At 38.4% G+C, this 20549-nt stretch overlaps 1 protein-coding gene across 2 annotated transcripts in view; it reads right to left on the bottom strand.

Moving 5' to 3' along the window:
• Window positions 1-1128: 1128 nt before the first annotated feature.
• Window positions 1129-20549, bottom strand: part of LOC113515154 (LIM domain kinase 1) — a 31715-nt gene continuing 12294 nt past the window's right edge. For both annotated transcript variants that reach the window (XM_052901730.1, XM_052901731.1), the window contains 11 exons: window positions 19477-19814; window positions 18417-18549; window positions 17403-17531; window positions 15608-15733; window positions 15078-15209; window positions 14097-14246; window positions 13239-13337; window positions 11275-11435; window positions 10932-11112; window positions 10362-10583; window positions 1129-9598 (listed from right to left, as the gene is read on the bottom strand). In XM_052901730.1, the coding sequence (XP_052757690.1) occupies window positions 8300-9598; window positions 10362-10583; window positions 10932-11112; window positions 11275-11435; window positions 13239-13337; window positions 14097-14246; window positions 15078-15209; window positions 15608-15733; window positions 17403-17531; window positions 18417-18549; window positions 19477-19814 (2970 nt within the window). In that variant the 3' untranslated portion in view covers window positions 1129-8299. The remainder of the gene's footprint in view (window positions 9599-10361; window positions 10584-10931; window positions 11113-11274; window positions 11436-13238; window positions 13338-14096; window positions 14247-15077; window positions 15210-15607; window positions 15734-17402; window positions 17532-18416; window positions 18550-19476; window positions 19815-20549) is intronic.

Raw genomic sequence — 20549 nt, 5'->3', positions numbered from 1 at the left:
GTTCATAGCTTTACGTTACAAATTTTGAACAAGAATATATTTCAATAGCAAGTCGGCCATAGTTAGCGCCCCTAGGTAAAGCTGCTGATGACGCTTTTAAAAGCAATAAATGTTGTTCATGCACTGAATTTTCATTTAATGTTAGACATAGACACCTATATAAATATACATTGTAAATAAACTGGCTTTAAAAAAAAAAAAAAAAAGTAATTCAATTGAGTTTCTTGCCAGTTCTTCTCAATTGGATCTATATACCGAACTGGACGGTAGGGAAAAAAATAAAATTATAATGTAAAAATTTGACGTTCATAAGCGGCTAAAATGTCCTACATGAATAAATGATTTTTGAATTTGAATTTGAATTTGAATAAATTACAGGAGATACGGAAAGATTCGACAGGGTTATTAGTACACTAAATCCCAGATTAATAGAGGGATAAGGGACTGTTAATAATGGAGGTCTAAAAGTCTTATTGCTAGCAATATATATTATAGCGTCAAGTCGACCTCTACACGGTTTCCCCTAGAAACCATTGTGATTAGTTCTTTTTGAGGTCATCACGATGAGCCAATAAATCTGCTTTCATCCTCGTCCTATCATTTCCCAGCAGCGCCTACCAATAGCGCGGGCAAAGTTGCTATTCCATTGTCATCCATAAAAAAACCCTCTTGATTAAAGAATTAAATTTCATGAAACTTTTTCCTGGTGTATGCGCCCCATTTTTTTTATGGTTGAAAATGGTATGGTAACCCCGCCTGCGCTAACGGTATACGCTGGCGGGGCACCAGTGAATTGTGATAGATGAGAATGAAAACAGGCCAGTTAGCCCATCATGATGAATTCATCAGGAATTAACCATGATAGTTTCCAGGGAGAACCGCGAGGAGGTCGACCTGGTTGCAACCTCAGAATCCTATTGTCAGCAATGGGATTCTGAGTCTCTATTACTAACAATCCCTTTCTCCCCTATGCGCCCCATTGTCCTCTATGCCCGCTGGGGCACTGCCATCGCCCAATAATTTTATTGACATATCCATAAGAAAACATAGCCATGCAAATAGGGCAGAAATATTCATGCAGTTTTATATGAAGAAACATTATAGGGAATACTAAAAAAATAAACAACATTTAAAATATCAATATAATCCTTTATTTATTTGTACTTATAAACAATTACAAAAGACACGTGGAATGCTAGGAGACGGAGAGAGTCGTTGTTATTGCAATTAATGTGTTAACGTTTTTTTAGCCCTTATGCGGTTCATAAAAATATAAATATATAAGTAATCTTATAAAATCATAAAGTATACATAGTAGGTATTAAAATCAAAGCCTTCAAATATAGATTAACCTGAATCATAGATAAATTACAAAAGGCGGGAAAGTTGCAAAAAAAAAAAATTATACATAGATTAATACGATATAGAAAAAAAAACAATCGTTACGATAGTTTGTTAGCCTAATCTGTACATGGATAGGTATGTACTATATTATTCGACCGCAAAGAGCTTCAGTTGTTATTACTAAAACTAAACTTTAATGTTAACTTATAAATTAAGCGGTCTCTCTACAATACAAAAATCTTTATTTTTTTTAAAGGTACAGAAACCAGTCCATAATTTTAAAAGTATTAAAATTATGAGACAAAATATTCAATACAGAGAACGTTTTACAAACAAAATGTATCACAGATAAGATATAAAAAATGAGCACAAGCTATCGGTAAACGAAATATAAAAATGAGATTTTTCAAACAGATCCTTAAAATAAATGCAATGTGCGATTATAAATAAACTTTGATTTCATCAAGTACTTACTTTTATAATAGGTAAATAAATTTCTTTTTTTTTTTAATTATAATCGAACATTGCTCTCCTAGTTAATATATTTGAAATAAAGTACATAATGGCACCCTGTGTAATAAACATTAAAAAGTCAGACTTCTATATTGTCTATAACTTAAATCTAATCTATATTGCTGTTAATAAATTAGTTTTTTAAAAACTAAAATTAATTATAATAATGTCAGAAATTAATTAAGGAATACGAAGTTTATTAATCAAACATTAAAAATCGTGTCTCCCATGTTGAATTTTATTTCCATGTATAATCACGCACGAGTTATCAAAAAATGTATTATTTTTTTATTAGATCAAAAGAAATTAGGAATAAGGATTAATAAAAAAAAGGAATATTCTGCGGCCATAAATGTTTAGGAAACGCAACTCTACAGCGTGTTCGCTGTGATAGAATTTAACAAAATAATTAAAAAAACATGTTCAGCTAATATTGCAACCGAAACGGTTAGTCCTCGCACCTATTTTGTTAGAAAAAAATGTTAATGTCTTATAAAAATATGGTCGCAGCAAACACACTATGCGAAACAACATTACGCAATGTATTTTTATGTTTCATAGTTAAAATTAACGTCAAATTATTTATGGGATGTGATGATACACTCGGCTCAAGGGGCACTTTATCATAATACTAAGTTATATACTTAACAATTACATTTAGTAAGAAAAAAAAAACACTGAAAACATTCAGTTTATCTTATAAGTACGTATACACCACTTCGAGCCAAGTGTCCAACATCATTACTATAGGCTATTTATTATTTACCTTCACACGTCATGATTCTATAGACAGTATATATGTAACCGAAAAATAAAAATGTACGCAACAAGGAACGTAAAGCTATGCGCAAATAGCGTCACTTAAAAGTGTACTGTCATGTGCATTAAAAAAAGTCCATTTGGCGGGAACTTTTTTTTAATATTTTCCCGCCAATAATTACAGACTAAAGCTGAAGTTTAGTTATGTGTACACAACAGCATAATCGAGATAAATTGACAATAGGCTTTCGTTATATTATGTTAAAAACCTAATTTCATGTCGTATACGTTCTCATAATTGGAGAATTTAAATAGTCTCTATACAATCGCGTACATGTCGCTTCTATTTTATAATCGTAAAAGTCAAATCATGCGATGCTGTAGTGAACTATAAACAAGCCTATACAATGGCACTACAGAGATTCGTTACACTCGCAGGAGTAAATTTAATACACACACATGTAAAAAATGTGACCTACTAATTAATAGACAAAGAGATTAAATACTTTGGATTTCGTAAAAATTGTCTATAATTATTGCGCGTTACCATAACTGTGACGTATCACTAAAGCATATTATATTTTTATTACGAGTCTACAGAGAACAAAATGTAAAAAAATACAATCGTTATTGCATAATATAACAAAATATAAAATATTTTGATATATTATTTAAAAGTACATACTTATTAAAAAAAAAAAACGAATACTTACACAAATGACTTTACAAAAACAATATTTAATTATGTTGTAGAATTTTATAGTACCTTGGCACTTTTATTTATATTTTTAATCTATTATTTACTGAGAATAAGGTTGTATATCTTTGTGCCTTTACCTCTTTCGTTGTAAACAAACAATTGTTACTGATTTTACTAGAGACCAGGATGTATGGCTTAGTTACTTTGCCTTTCCCATTGTGTATAAATTATTACTACTATTAAATCGATCTTTACTGATACGTCACAATACTTATTAGCTACATTGTATAAAACTACAAACAGTGAACATAACTTGTGTATAATTGTATACCAAACAGTTTTGATACGTTCCATTTGGACAGTACCATTGAGAATAATTTTAACCCTCGTTTCGGGGGGGAAACGGATTGTTAGTATTGTAGACTGTGAATTCCATTGCTAGCAATATACCCAACCAGGTTGACCTCCTCGTGGTTCCCCCTGGAAACTATCATGGTTAATTCCTGATGAGTTCATCATGATGGGCTAACTGGCCTGTTTTCATTCTCATCTATCACCCTTCACTGGTGCGCCGCCAGCGTATCCCGTTAGCGCAGGCGGGGTTACCATACCATTTTCGCCCATTAATAAAAAAACCCTCGTTTCGAACTACACGTATATGAGAATTGTAAATAAATCGTTTACCGTATTGATTATTACTAAATTTGCATACTTTTTATTCATACTAAGTTTCTACATGTAAAAAACACAAGTAGGACGGAGATAAATTATATTTTTATTTGAAAACATTTTAAAAGAGATCTCACCATCAACTATTACTCTTTTCATCAGGTGGGTCGTCAACTTATTTGACATCCTAAGTATCATGTGGAAAACAGTCTTCAATACCATAAACATGTATTGTTTTATAGTAAACGTGGCGTTATTTTTTTATACCACAAAAATGGCAAACAAGCATTTACAGTCAGTCAATGTAGTCTATGGTCACCTGCAACATTAGCCCTTAAATACGTGAAGTTTCAAATTTGATACCGACGTTTGCATTGTTTCATTGATAAATAAATTTAAATATTTTGATTACCGTAATGCCTGGAGTATCAAAAATGATACCAAACGTTTTTTTTTTTTTTTAAAATAAATAATTAAAAATGTATCGTTTTGATTTTTTTACTATTTTTCCCCATTAGTAAACACAGTAAAAGGGTACACTTATATATTTTTTATTTAAAAAAATCAGGCTTTTAAGGGTTGGAGGCGTCACGTGCGTGTTGTCGACCTTGAAGAAACCTAAATACAACCCCATACTGTAGTCTCTAGGGAAACCCTCGGCAGGGAGCTTATTCCACAGCTAGAACGCGGGAGGTAACACGTCTGAAACAGCACTGTAAGCGACTATTTAATCTTCAGACTTGTACCAGTGTTATACCACTCTAATCGTCGGGGTACCGTCCACATGGAGTGTATATAAACAATTGACGATGCGGACCTCTAGGCAGTCTTGTGACGAAGGCACCGCTGCAGGCGTTTAATAACTACAGTCTGATTTCACACAAATAATCGCACACACATAATATCGTCACCTCTACGGTAAACTTACGAAATTGAAAAAGATACATTTTACAGGGGAACCTTTTGAAACATTAGAATGCAAATAACTTTTGACAGAAGACTACTGTAAACGATCATGCTAGCATTTTAGTTTTAAAATCCTGTTTTTTATTGAATGCACTTAATTAATTATTATTATATTACAAGTATCAGAAATAAATGCATATTCGTTACTTTGCACCTTCATACATGAGAGTTCCTAGGTATTGAGTTATACAACAGCAAATCTACGAAAGTGGCAGTTTCGTAAGTTGCCAAAGAAAATAATTTATTTTAATATCTGGCAAACTAACGAAAGTGCCACTTTCGTAAATATACCAAGGTATAAATCACGTGTTTTGGAGAAAACTTCAGTTTAAATAACAACGTTAAAGCAATCATTCATGTAAAATAACTAAATTAGGATTGAAAAATTGTTAAAATAATTATTAAAATTTTCAAATTAAAGTGTTTATTGAAAATACTATAAAAATATGCTAAGTAAGTTTACTTTGGGTATATCACAAAAATATGGAGATTCGAGCTACTCGATTTCTTCAACCGTTAGAGATAGAAATTTGAAAATAAGCCACAATAAGTAGTATGGCGCAAAATGTAGATTTCTAAAGAAATGTCAAATTTGACAAAACTGCAGATCGTAAATTTGCCGTAGAGGTGACGATATATCTGAAAACACTGACCCTCTCATAAAAATTAATACCACGTACAAACCTATTTTAGAAATTATACTATTGTCACTTTCTACCAAATTGAGAAATTGGCGCGAAAGAAAAAGGCAGAACACTTCAACATATAAAATAGGTTTACTAGTCGCTTCATATTTTTATGAATAAGATGGTTTAAGTGTATGCAGTCCTTACTAAGTGTATTTCGAATAGATGCACGCCCATTTTTTTTATTTGAACGGTATGTAGATTGATTTACAAAAGAGTAATTGGTGAGTTTCAAATAAACTCTTTTAAATTTTCTCTTTCCAAATTACAGTAAAATTGTGTAATATATATATTTTTTTTACAACACGGGACATCAGCATGCGGCTCACCTGATGGTAAGTGACTACCGCCGCCCATGGTCACCCGCAACACTAACGGCATTGCAGGTGCGCTGCCGACCTTTTATATAAGTATTTGCAAACAAGCCTATTTCAATAGTTTTAATAGTCGTCGATAGATGACGTTATGTGCTCGAACTTTTCAGACAAGATTTTTTTTTTATTTTTAATTTATTTTCAAGATTATCCGCCATAAGTTTTTGCTGAATATTAATAAAGTAAATTGATCATTATTTTCTCTTTCAACTGAAAGCGCTTATGTTTTACACATATTTTAATTCAAATATGTAATAATATTATTGAAATATCAATTTTCATAGGTTCTAGTAATAATTTAGAATTTTATATATAATTTATTGGAAATGTTTTTTGTTTTTTTTTTTTTTATTTTATTTATTGCCAATATTTTCCCAATTTTAGGTTACCTTTCAACGTTAAGCAAAACTTGTAAGCGAATAACGAATGGATAGAATAAGTTGAAAAAGTTTTAATGAGATACATTTTGATTTTTTTTTAATTAACATTTCAAATTTTTTTACAATCTCAAGAAATTCATTCCTTAGATAGGATAAAATATGATTGTATATTTTTAATACCATTTTCTTGTCTTTCTGTAGTTTTTTAAATTTTTTTATGTAGTACAGTTTTTTTTTTTAACAAAAGAACAAGCGACCTTATCATATTACTTACCATTGTAAATGATTATTGCAATCCATAGACAATTTTTTTTTAGACTTTGGCTAGAAGTAACTAATAGTCATTAGAAACACCAAAGTAGAGAGCCGATCTGTTCTCAATCTTATAAAAAGGTTTAAACTCATTTTAAACAATAATATACAGTGGGTTATGGAGCGATATTATGGATATATAAATTCGTTGAATCAAATTATTTAACGATGCAGATTTAACTCGTGTGAAATTAAAATTAAATATGTCAACCCTCGCGTAAAGTCAATCGAAGCTTAGATCTCTTATCGTGCACTATCTATGCTATAACAACGCAGTTACTAATGTATACATGTACAAACACAACAATTGTATATCAACTAGGCTCAGGGCGCTGGAAGCAGTGATTATTTTTTTATCAATATTTGATGAGTCGCTGACATTCACGAGAAAAAAAGTTAACAATGTAGTCTATGGTAGTGAAAGATTTTTGGCATTCCAGATTGAAGATTAAATAATATAGTCACTAAAGAATTATGATTCAGACAATGAAATGTGAAATATAAATAATTGTCAATCGAAGATATTAATTTCGTGTAATTAACAGCAATATTTAAACTAAAACTGAAGACTAGGCAGTATGATCATTGACCTTAGCCTGTTCTTTATGAAACAAACGTTATTGAAAAAAAAAACTAAATAATATAGTCTCTGGTATTAATTACTCTATAAAAAATTGGCGGGAATGTTTACACGTTTGTTTGGTGACCATTCAACCATCGATAAATGTATGTAATTGTTTAATACATTTTATTAATGCAGCTATCAAGTTACATACTTCAAGCGCCCTGAATATTTCAACATGGCAAGAGTATTGTTTGTAAATATTTAATAGATTATGAAACTATCAACAACAGACATATTTACGAAAATATTACACTTTTTTATTAATAAATACTTAAAATAGAATCGAAAATATAAATATATACACGCAAATGTTAAAAGAAATATTAATGCCAATTTTTATTCCAACTATTTTGTAAATTAATTTTGAAAACAAATAGTCGACACTTCTCGGAAAATATATTTATATATTTTTTCAGATACTTTACTATAATTGTACTGTAAATGTATTGGAAAGACAATGTACTGTACAAGCGTACAAACAAATATTTTCTTTAACCTTAAAAGACCCTATTTTTTATTAAATGTACGTAAGATAGAGACAACTCACTATTGTTTTAAATCTTTTTTTATCTGTGACAACGGCAAAGTAAAACGACAAGGGTAAATTTGTCGATTTTGGCTTCAAAATGACATTTAGTTCCAAACCTCATGGTACAAATCCCATACAATGGCCATTTCTATCTGTTCTCCTTTAACCAAAGGTTGTCTGTGAGAGATTGCCCTAGCGATAAGACCGCCTTTTGTACTTTTATGTGTATATTTCAATCTGTATTTATATTACTGTATTTCACTTGAATTATTCACTTGTCATTGTATATTTTTATTTATGGTGCAATAAAGAGTTAAATAAATAAATAAAAAAAAAAGTTAAATATTGTTTTTTTGAACGAACACAACCTGATTGGTTCTTATAAAAAAAAAAAAATTCGTTGTATTTTACTCGTTGTTAATAGTTTCAATATCCTCAGTACTTAAATAACCCGTTCGACCGGCGAACCCTCATCTACAGTGCTCCTGGACTTGTCCTGTACCGTTTTCTCCAAATTCCTCGCTTTACTGTTGATCTTCAGGTTGGCGAGGCTCACGTAGTTACTTCTCGATATGGTCACCTCCCGTCGCTTCGGTACGTCCTCTTTCTTTTCCTTAACTTCCCCTTTATTCTTCTCCAATACGGGAGTCAGAGCGGGCATGGTATTGATCTGGGAACTACGTATTAAAGGAGTTAATTTATTCTTCTCCATCGCATTGATCGGTGCTTTGATCCTGTTGCGGCCGATTTCTACAAATTTGGGCTCCTGACTTTTACCGTCATACTTGGAACGCCGGTCTCGGTAGCTAAACCGACCGTCGGCGAACTCCGGCTTTTCTGTGGGCAGGTGACGCCTGAATATGGGCGTCATCGGTTTCCCTAAACTGGCCAGTTTTAAGTCACTTTTCAAGACATCACTGTTATCCCCCCTCAAGTTCGGTTTCCTGTCACGATCTTCAGAGGGTCTCACTTTGTATGACCGGCAGATATTACTGGGCGACGCTGGTCGATGGATGAAAAACTTACTTCTTGACTTCTCCTCCTTGTTCTCACAGTTTTCAGGCTTACTTTTTGATACTTCGGGGCTAAACAGTCTACTGAACTTTGGCGACAACAGTTTCTTAGTAAAGAACCCAGATTTCTCCGTGGGTTTCTCACGTACTTCTAAACTCTTTGGAATGTTTTTCACACCTTCTGCCATGATAGGGCTTTTAGTTAAAAAGTCTATATTGTACCTCCTACAATCCGTCTCTGGAATCCTCCTCTCTCCCTTCAAACACTCGGGGTTCCTTAGCGATATATCTGTAACGTCGTAACTGGACTTTTTCGCCAATAAATTTTCACCTTTCTTCATTAATCCCGTAAGGATATTTTTCGATTGGTCCACATCCATTCTCTCTACCTTCTGGAATGTACTTACGTTCCTGTGCCAGTCTGCGATGTCAAGGTCATCATCGTCATCGGACGAATCAGTATCCTGATCGCGGGTGATTTCACAATCATCTGGAATGCTGATGTGCCTACATATAGGGTGCGGAGGGTCCATATCGTGTTTGGACTTGCTCTCCAGCCCTTCGACCGACTGATTGCGGAGAAAGCAGGGTAGGTTACCTTGTCCGAGGGCGGCGTCCACTTTCCTGGTCTTGTTGTTGTGCTCCAAGGTAAGGGTGTTGAGCTGCGAGTCGGGGCTGGTCCGCTTCAGTGGCGGGGGGGAGTCCAACCACTTACTGATGTCATCAACCTGTTAATTAAAATATTGTAACTATAAATGATCAAAGCAGATACTATGGCAACTTTGTTCATTTGAAATTAGTGATGAAGTCAGATGCTACAGCTTATCTTTCACACAATCTCTGCTAAATTAAATGTTTCAGCAATGAATGGCGCTGGGCCCAGTCAATGTACACTATCTAGTCTGTTATACTCTGTTATGTCCATGGTACTGCTTATGTCTATAGGTGACGGTTACCACTTTCCATCAGGTGGGTCGTCAACTTGTTTGACATTCTAAGTTGTATAAAAAAAAGTCTATTTAAGAGCTGCTTTCTTGTCGGTGGAGCTGTTACCATTTATTACGATTTTCAGCGAGTCTCTTCACCTCTTGATACGACACCAACTTTTTCCTTGATCTGCCCGATGTATCTATGCCTTGGTCTCCTCTTTTCGCTCCTTCTTTCTATCTTACCTTCTATTATAATTTTCATGAGTTCGTCATGTCGTATCAAGTACCCTAACATGTATATAATAAATAATAAAAGAGAACACAGAGCATGTTCAAGTTAAACACATTTTTTTTAAATATTACATTGTGTTTTGAGGCAAAGCAAATCCTGAAGTTAATATTGTAACACCAAGTCAAAAAATAGGCATAATGAACTAGTTAAGAGTCTTAATTATTTTACCAATATGGTCGGCGAGACAGAAGCGGAGTGTGCTTGGATTGGGTGTAGTGGGAGTGGGGGGTGGTGGTGGTGGTGGTGGTGGGGGGGGGTTGTGGAAGCTACCTTGGTGATGTTGATGCTGTTGCCGTGCGCGCGCAGGATGTAGCCGGCGGGCGCGGGGTGCAGCGAGTGGTGGCTGCGGCTGAGCGTGGTGACGGTGACGACGGGCCGCGCGGCGCTGATGTGGCCGGCCGACACGCACTTGCCGAGCGCGCGGCCGCCGCCCGCCGCCTCGCCGGCCTCGCCCGCCGCCGCCTCGCCTTCGATCGTCACGTTCGACTTTGACTGTACACCATAATTTCACCTTAATTTTTTATGCGGAAGAGGGATGGGGATTTATTGTAAACACCCCAACTGCTAGCAATGGAGACACTCCTAACTGAGTAGCACTACAGTGCCTAATGACAGCATTACGATGGACTAACTGACCTGCCTTTTCATCCTCACCTATCATCCCTCACTGGTGCCCCGCCAGCGTATACCGTTAGCGCAGGCGGAGTTACCATAGCATTATCATTCATTAAAAAAAAACTCCTCAAGTATAGCAACGTCCTAAAACCTCAATAGAGGACTTTGTAATATCAAAGTATTGTATATATGGTGAGATTTCCCATAAAAAAACCAAAAATATACCTTAACGAGACCGTCGGGCGTTAGTTGCCCACCGCTGAGCTTGCTGGGCGAGCGCTGCAGGCCGCAGGCGGGAGCAGCCCCGTAACGGCAAATGTCGTCCAGCAGGGCCGCCGTGGACGCGCCTGCACACAGCTGCTGGATCAGCGTCTCCAGCCAAATCTCTATCACCTCGAACGTTGGCCTGTTATCAACAAGCACTTTTAAATAGTCAGTTTTATATGAACAATTAGTAGTAAATAGTAATATTTAGTAGTAAATAGTAGTTTTAAATAATAGAGGCGGCAGGCGCGGGAGGTGTGTAGCGGCCGCGGATGGCAGGGGGGAGGGGCGGAGGGGGCGGTACCTGCAGTCGGGCTCGAGGTGGCAGGCGCGGAAGGCGACGCGGTAGAAGGGCTCGGGGCAGGCGTGGCTGCGGCAGAACTTGTCCACGAACACCGTCTCGTTGAGGCCGAAGTCCGCGCGCCGCGGCAGGAAGTCCGGGTCCGCAGACACGCGCCCGATTATCTACGTATCATATTCATTATAATATAATTAACAAATAATAATGAATATCGGTGGGAGTATTTTGGTAATTTTTGGTGCTTTGACACGGTATTAGTAAAACAGACCTGTCCATCCACCGACAGAATTATTTTCGACGACAGACTTGTCCGTAGACGATGAAATATCTAGTTATATCTTTTTCTCAAACATGCTTGGAAATGTGAGCATTATTTTGACAATCTTCTTAGAGATAAATCAAAATTGCCGTACTGGCCAAACACATGCGGGCAGAGGCCGGCAAAAGTTGTATGAAAATCAACCACGTATGTGTGCCTCGGCTACGCCTCGGCCCACATTTGCACGTTCGTCCATCAATGCCTCAGTTGCTGGCCGCTGCAGTAATGTACTAATGTTGTAACATTTCTTTTTATTTAGACAAATAAAAAAGCCAACAATTTCATTATCCGCGTTAATGCTTTTTAAAATAATTAAAAAATATAAACACATTAATTGATTTTGCTCTAAAAACAATGACTGATATCATAAAAAAAAAACTATATAATAATAATAATTTTTATTTCAGACTTTTTTGGTCCATTAAATATTTATTAGTAACAATAATCTTTAAACTAATGTTAGTAAATTTACACACACATACATACACATACATACACACACACACACACACATACAATATATTAAGCACAATATATCACCGCTGCACAACTCCATTGGAAATTCCGCAGCAGTGATTAACGTACACACAGTGCAGCCTGCTTGCCATCATACTCAGGATGCTGTTGGCGCTGGCACGTACTAGAAGTTACACAGCAAACTTTAAAAAGGCCTATTTATAAACTTGTTTGACTTTTTTTCACACGTTCCCTTTAAACTTAATCTTGCTGGTTACTCTGTTTGAGTCATAGATTGCTATTTGTTCTTCTAATACAGTTAATCATTTGTTTTTATATAGTAATATTTTATGTATTTATTTACTGCATGTATATATTTATTTATTTATTTAATATATTATGTGTATGTTTGTATTATATGAATATATCAAGTATTGCTTTATTTCTCCTCTATTCAATAATGCACCGCCTACGTAATTCTCTGTGTGCCCAATGGTTGACTGGTAGAGAACACCGTCCGGTGTTAAGTCCACCATATGTACATAGAATTTTACTGTGCGTTAAAGTTTAAATAAATAAATAAACGGTGAGTAAATTATTATAATGTTTGAAAAATAAATAATATATCATAATATCATGTTGCTACATATGCATGCCACATATTTCCCACCACATCTGCCCTTCGTACGCTTTCTGTTTTTACCCAATAGTTAGCTGGTAGAGAATGCCATGTGGCATTAAGCTCGCCATTTGTACAGAGTTTTATTGTGCAATAAAGAATAAATAAATAAATAAAATTGGCATAGACACAGAGAAAAAATAAATTTTTATTTATAAACTAGCGGCCCGTCCCGGCGTCGCACGGGTGGCCATTTTTAACATTTCCCTTCAATGCTCTGCTCCTATTGATCGTAGCGTTATGAAAAGTATACTATAACCTGCCCAGGAGTATCAAGAATAATTGTACCAAGTTTCGTTAAAATCCGTCGAGTAGTTTTTGTTTCTATAACGAACATACAGACAGACAGACAAAAATTTTACTGATTGCATTTTTGGCATCAGTATCGATCACTAATCATCGCCTGATAGTTATTTTGTAAATATATTTCATGTACAGAATTGACCTCTCTACAGATTTATTATAAGTATAGATTGCTTGAAACTTAGCAAATATTTATGTGTGTGTGAGTACCTCGCACAGTATGATCCCGAAGGAGAACACGTCCACCTTCTCGTCGTACGAGTTGCCGTTCATCATCTCCGGCGCCATCCAGTACGGGTTGCCAACCACCTGGGAAACACGCCATCATTATAATTATAAACAATATGTACAGACTAGAAATGGAATGACAGAGCCAATATAAAGAGCACGTAGCAGTTTAAAAGTTTTAAAGAAATTTGATACTGAAAAAAATAAACAAAACGTTTTTATCTATTTTCTTTTTCATGCAACTTAGAATGGCAAACAAGCTGACGGCCCACCTGATGGAAAGTGGTAACCGTCGCCTATAGACATGAGCAGTGCCATGGACATAACAGAGTATACTGTTTCGCCCATGATACCCCCCATGCGTTGCCATTCCTGAGTACTCGGGTATTATTCCTCTGTACCCTGTAAATTCACTGCCATATCCTTCAAACCGAGGGAGGAAAGGGATTGTTAGTAATGGGGTCTAACTGATCGATTGCCAGTAATATACCCTATCAAATCGACCTCCACGTGGTTCCCCCTGGAAACCATCGTGGTTGATTCTAGTGCAATTCGTCACGATGGGCTAACGAACCTGGTTTATCGTCACTGATGACCCGCCAGCGTATACCAATGTCGCGGGTGGGATTACCAATCCATTATCACCCCTAAAAAAAAATCTTTAAACCGAAACACAGCCATACAAACACAACTGCTTCACGATAGAAACGCATTTTGAATGAAAACATGCATTTGTCTCATGGGACAAATTATGAAACAAACGACACGAGAAGTGTGTGTATAAAAATGGACAATTTTTACAATTTCTTCCTAAAATAACCTCTAGAGATTAATATTTACCGTGTACCGCTTGCGGCGCAGCGTGCCGGCGGAGGGTGCGGTGGGGCCGGCGGACGCAACGCGTGCGGCTCGCGGTCGCTCCAGCGTGCTGCTAGCGGTGCGCTGCACGATGCGGGCGAGGCCGAAGTCTGCCACTATCACCGTCTGATCCTGTACATCATATCTGGCTTAAAAATTTCTTATTATTATTGTGGAATGGTCACTTCTTCGCTGTGTGGTCCCAGCATAGAATGGGCTACCACTTTCTTGCTCGTGGATGTCGGAAGAGGTGACTAAGGAAAATTAATTGTCCAGGGATGGGCAGCAGAGTCTCTTTAAAAACATCACCAAGGCCTAACTGCGGTTACCAATCCGCCTGTAAAGCGTGACAACTCTACTGTCAAAACCTTCCACATGGGGGAGGGCTATGTTCAACACTGGACAGTTACCAGCTTACATGATGATTTAGAGCAGCCTTTCCTAAAGTGGGCGATGAAGCCCCCTTGTAGGCGCTGCAGCCCTAAAGGGGGGCAATTTTAAAGTAGGTAAAAAATAATTTATTCTCAAAGTGGGCAGTAGACAAAATGAGTTTGGGAATCCCTGATTTAGAGGATAAAACAAGTGTGGCGCCATATATTTATACCAGAGGGAGACTTTGTACAAAAGTCGATTGCTTGTACCTCTGTCCCATTCGTGTTTCAACCGTGAAGCAGTTGTGTTTGCATGGCTGTGTTTCGGTTTGAAGGTTTGGGATATGGCGTGAATTTACTGGGTACAGAGGAATAACACCCGAGTCCTCAGGAATGGCAACGCATGGGGGGTATCATGGGCGAAACAGTGTACTCTGTTATGTTCATGCTACTGCTCATGTGTATAGGCGACGGTTACCACTTTCCATCAGGTGGGCCGACGCTTGTTGCCATTCTAAGTAGTATAAATAAAAAAAAAATCTTTTTTACGGGATTTGCGACCGAGTGGAGTTAGTTTTGATGCAGTGGTTACCTCGCGCACGAGGCAGTTGTGCGAGTTGAGGTCGCGGTGGATGACGTTGCGGCGGTGCAGGTAGCCCACGCCGGCCGCCACGTCCCGCGCCAGCCGCGCCCGCGCCGCCCAGCTCAGCGACACGCCGGGGTCCTGTACGCACGTACATACACTAGCATACAACCTACATCCAGTTGGGACATGTAATATTATAGATATCAGGTGTGTGTGTGTGTGCGCGCGCGTGTGTGTGTGTGTGTGTGTGTGTGTGTGCGTGTGTGTGTGTGTGTGTGTGTGTGTGTGTGTGTGTGTGTGTGTGCGTGTGTTCGCGCGTGTGTGCGTGTGTTCGCGCGCGTGTGTGTGTGTGTGTGTGTGTGCGCGCGTGTGCGTGTGTGTGCGCGTGTGTGTGTTCGCGCGTGTGTGTGTGTGCGCGCGTGTGCGTGTAGCGCGCGTGTGGGTGTGTGCGCGTGTATGCGTGTGTTCGCGCGTGTGTGCATGTGTTCGCGCGTGTGTGCGTGTGTTCACGCGTGTGTGCGTGTGTGCGCGTGTACCTGTATGAGATGGTGCAGCGTGCCGCCAGCGACGTACTCGGTGACGAGGTGCAAGCGCTTGTCCTTGTACAGCACGCCCACGAACCGCAGCACGTTCGGGTGCCGCAGCGAGCGCAGTACCGCCACCTGCCGGCACACGCCGCACTCGTTTATGTTGAAACCACGATATTCTTACATGTGGACTTTTGCACCTCATGTGACATCATGTTAAGACAAAATCATTTTTTTTTACCATTTATACATACATAACATATTTCCATTTATTTGCCTAACTGCGGTTGCCAACCCGCCTGCCAAGCATGGCAACTACTGACCAAGCTCCCCTTCTGGGGAGGCTTATGTTAAACAGTGGTAAATTAAAGGCTAATAAGATATCATTTATGTTATCTCGCTTTTTATATATATCTATATATGTTATAATTTGTGTGCTGTAAGTAATGCAAATAAATTATCTATCTAACATGATTACAAGATGCTTATGCAGTAGAACATAAAGATACTGTGAACTTAATAAAAGATGTAATGTATTAAAAATTACTTAAAATATAAACCATAATTTCATATGATAATTTGACATAGAGAATATTGTAATTTGGAAAATGTTTGAACTTTAATTGTAATATAATGTAGAATAGAATAGAATAAATTTATTGTGAGCTGTATGTTACAATTTTTCGTAAGATGTTATTAACGTCTCAAAGGAAAACAGCCTACCCATACATCGGGCATACAATACGAATAATTACAAAACATTAATTATTTTACAGTCATACATTAAAATTGTCAATAAAATTGAAAATAAAATAAAACATGTCAATCAGCAGTCACAAACTAACTCATGGTCACCATTAGAACATATTATCATCTTATATATTAATTAAATTATTTATAATGTCAATGTAAAAAAAAAGAAAAATGTCAAAGAGCAAAGAATTCATTCATATTATAGAAAGCATTTGCAAGTAGCCATTTTTTTAATAATAATTTGAATTTTGTATTAGGCACTTCTTTTAGGTTATTTGGCAAATGATTATATATTTTAATAGCCATCATATAACTACTTTTATTGTATATCATTGAGTTAGTTTGCGGCAAATATAAATGATCAAATTGACTAAACTACTGGACTAAATACAGTTTAACATTTACATACGTCTGCGGGGTGCTGCATGTTATGTGCCCCTGTATATGTAACTTCTTATTGTACCATGTAGCAAGCGAATATTATTTGAATTGCTGAACATAACAGCAATGAACATTTAAGAGCTGATATGATGAAATGCTTCGATTCAAACAGAGCTCTTTCGCTTCCTTCACATTCATCAATCTATTCATACAAACTCGCCGGTTACGGGTACTTTAATTTGGCCCTTCTTCAGCACGTCGCCTATTAGATCGACATACGTCCGTCTAGGGTGGCCCCTACTGACATTTCCATCCATTCATTGTCAATAAATCTCTTTTTTTTAGTTCTTCTTTCATCCATTTTCTCCATATCAACTAGCCAATAGTTTTTTTTGGGGGAAAAAGGATTGTTAGCAATGGAGTTTGACAGCCCCATTGCTAGCAATATACCTTATTAGGTCGACCTCCACGTGGTTCCCCCTGGAAACCATCGTGAGCAATTCTTGTTGAACTCGTCACGATGGGCTAACTAACCTACTTCATCCGCAACTATTATCCTTCACTGGTGCCCCGCCGGTGTATACCGATAGCGCAGGTGGGGTTACCATTCCATTATCATCCATTTAAAAAAAAATAGTTATTTTTTGTAAAAAAATTGTTAAAAGTATACCTCTTTGAGGAAGTTCCTCTGGGCGTCCTCGTCGACCCTGTACAGTTGCTTGAGCACCATCACCTCGTTGGTGTCGCGGTGTGTCACCTTGTACACCTGGCCGAAGAAACCGGAGCCCAGCAGCTCGCCCTGACGAAAAATACATTGAAATGTTTTTTGCCTGTTTCTTTTATTAAAAAGTGTGTAGTATTGGAGCAGGTTCAAGGAGTCAGTGGATGCAGGTGGCTCAGGACCGTTCTTTATGGCAGTCTATGGGGGAGGCTTATGTCCAGCAGTGGACGGGTAGTGGCTGAAATGATGATGAATGATGTAGCAGATTGATGGCACTGAATACGTAGGGTGAGTATGGGTATGTCGGGGCGGGGAGAGGGGTTGCAGTAGACGCTATCTGCAGCAATAAGTGTGGTGTGACATGTAGAGGGTGTGGAGTGAAAGGGGCGTGTGGGATGAATTGGCAATTTGGGGAATTAAAAGGTGTAAGAAGAGTAAATTGTATGGGGGTTTAAGTGGGGCGTGTTGGATTAATGGTGTATGTAGCAAGTGAGGTGTGTGGCGCAAAAGGGGTGTGTAGGCTGAGTAGGTGTAAGTGGGTTGTGTGGTGTGATTGTGTCAAGTAGCGTGAGTGTGGTACGGGGCGAGTACGGCGTGTGGGGCGAGTGAGGCGTGGGTGGCGAGTGGGGTGAGTGCGATGTGTGGGGCGAGTGCGATGTGTGCGGCGTGTGGGGCGAGTGCGGCGAGTGCGATGTGTGCGGTGTGTGGGGCGAGTGCGGTGTGCGGGGCGAGTGCGGCGTGTGGGGCGAGTGCGGTGTGTGGGGCGAGTGAGGCGTGGGTGGCGAGTGGGGTGAGTGCGATGTGTGGGGTGAGTGCGGTGTGTGGAGCGAGTGCGGTGTGCGGGGCGAGTGCGGCGTGTGGGGTGAGTGCGGTGTGTGTGGCGAGTGCGGCGTGTGGGGCGAGTACAGCATGTGGGGCGAGTGCGTCGTGCGGGGGACGACGTGTGGGGCGAGTGCGGCGTACCTGCAGCAGGTCGGCGGCGCGGAAGACGGTGGGCGGCGCGGGCGCGGGCGCGGCGCGGAACGAGCGCGCGCGGCTCAGCTCGTGCAGCACGCCGCGCTCCTCGCACGACGAGCGCGACCGCGCGTCCGCCGCGCTGCACGCGCACACACGCACACACGCACACACGCATTACTATCGCTGGCTATACATACATCCTATTAGGTCGACCTTCCCGTAGTCCCCCCTGGCAACCATCGTGCTCGATTCCCGGTGTATTCATTACGATGCACCGACTGCTTTTTCATCCTCACTCATTTCCATCTCCACTAGAGTCCCACCAGCATTCGTTAACACAGGCGGAGTTATGGAATAATTTCCATTATCATCCATTTCAAAAAAAATCTCTAATCATATTATACAGGGTTTAATTGGTATCCTTCGTATTAATTAATATACCAGACTAAACATTTTTACCAAAGAAAACATGGATCGAGAATCAAAAGAATTTAAACCTTTCATACTAACGCGTCCAGCTGTTAATATAGGAGGCTCGAAAATTTGAAAAAATAACAATAGTCTACTTATAGCCATACTAGCTTTTACCCGCGACTTCGTCCGCGATCCCGGGTTTTTTTTTATACAACTTAGAATCGCAAACAAGCTGACGGCCTACCTGATGGAAAGTGGTAACCGTCGCCTATAGACATGAGCAGTAGCATGGACATAACAGAGTATACTGTTTCGCCCATGATATCCCCCATGCGTTGCCATTCCTGAGGACTCAGATGTTACTCCTCTGTACCCAGTAAATTCACGCCATATCCCACCCTTCAAACCCAAACACAGCCATGCAAACACAAGTGCTTCACGGTAGAAACACGAATGGGACAGATATACCTAAGCATATTTATTGATTGGGTTAAAAAGTCTATAGTCTATGTAGCCTATATTCTTCTCCATCCCATATAGTACGTTCATACCAAATTTCATAGTGATTGGTCGAGTTGTTAAAGCGATATATGTTAGCAGACAAACTCACGTGCACACTTATAATATTAGTGAGCACTGAAGCCGCACTCACCTCACATCGAGCAATTTTGACATACTGCTACTCCGTTCCTTATCACCCAAAAGCGGGGACGAGGGCGTCTGCCTCCGCTTCAATCTCACTTTCCCCCCATCCTCCCCTTTCCTTTTAAACAGCCGTTCCTTTTTCCCGCCACTGTCCTCGCCCTCGTTGTCAGTCACTTCATTGGAATGCCTAATTGGAATGTTCTTCTTCAAGTCTTCTCTTAATATTTTCCTTTCAACAGGCGATTTGATATCATGCTTCGGTTTGTCTTCGAGATCAGTGATAATTTTACACATTGGCGCTCTTTTGTTGTTGTTTGTTGTCTCTGGGTTGTGCTCTATGGTTAACTGTCAAATTATTATTTTATTACATTGATTTTTCTCATTTGCACATTCAAATAGAATTACTATACAGACAAACAGGTTTACTAGTTATTATACTATTTATTTAAAACTCATTTTTCCATGCAATCTAACGTATAACTATACTTGGAACAACTATTCGTGGCTAGTAAAGTGAACGGTGACCGAAAATGATACCCGACTAATTAACGTTGTTCTACAAGGAGACGACATAAAAGCTTATGTTGTATCAACTTACTTTTGTTGTGTTGTAGTGAATGAAAAAAACAATGCTGTCATTTTGTCAATGTCAACTGACAACCACGTGGTATATGTACATTTGTTGCATATTATTAGTTATTTTTGTGTAGTGTCTGCTTTTTCTACTTTTTTTTGCAAGAAAATGGCTGAAGATAAACGGAAACGTGTTGCCAATCGGAGTTTTTTTTTCCATTGCTTCTGTCGCTATGTTTTAATGCGACAACCTTCATATCTTTGTCATATTATCAAATTCAAATTCAAATTCAAAAATCATTTATTCATGTAGGACATTTTAGCCGCTTATGAACGTCAAATTTTTACATTATAATTTTATTTATTTCCCTTCCAGTTCGGTATATAGATCCAATTGAGAAGAACTGGCAAGAAACTCAATTGAATTACTTTTTTTAAAGCCAGTTTATTTACAATGTATATTTATATAGGTGTCTATGTCTAACATTAAATGAAAATTCAGTGCAT

This window comes from Galleria mellonella, unplaced genomic scaffold (genome assembly GCF_026898425.1).
Source record: "Galleria mellonella isolate WM207_F2 unplaced genomic scaffold, CSIRO_AGI_GalMel_v1 utg789, whole genome shotgun sequence".
In the NCBI taxonomy this organism is placed as follows: domain Eukaryota; kingdom Metazoa; phylum Arthropoda; class Insecta; order Lepidoptera; family Pyralidae; genus Galleria; species Galleria mellonella.
Note: the sequence above shows the minus strand (reverse complement) of the source record. Positions and strands in the feature narration are given on the sequence as shown.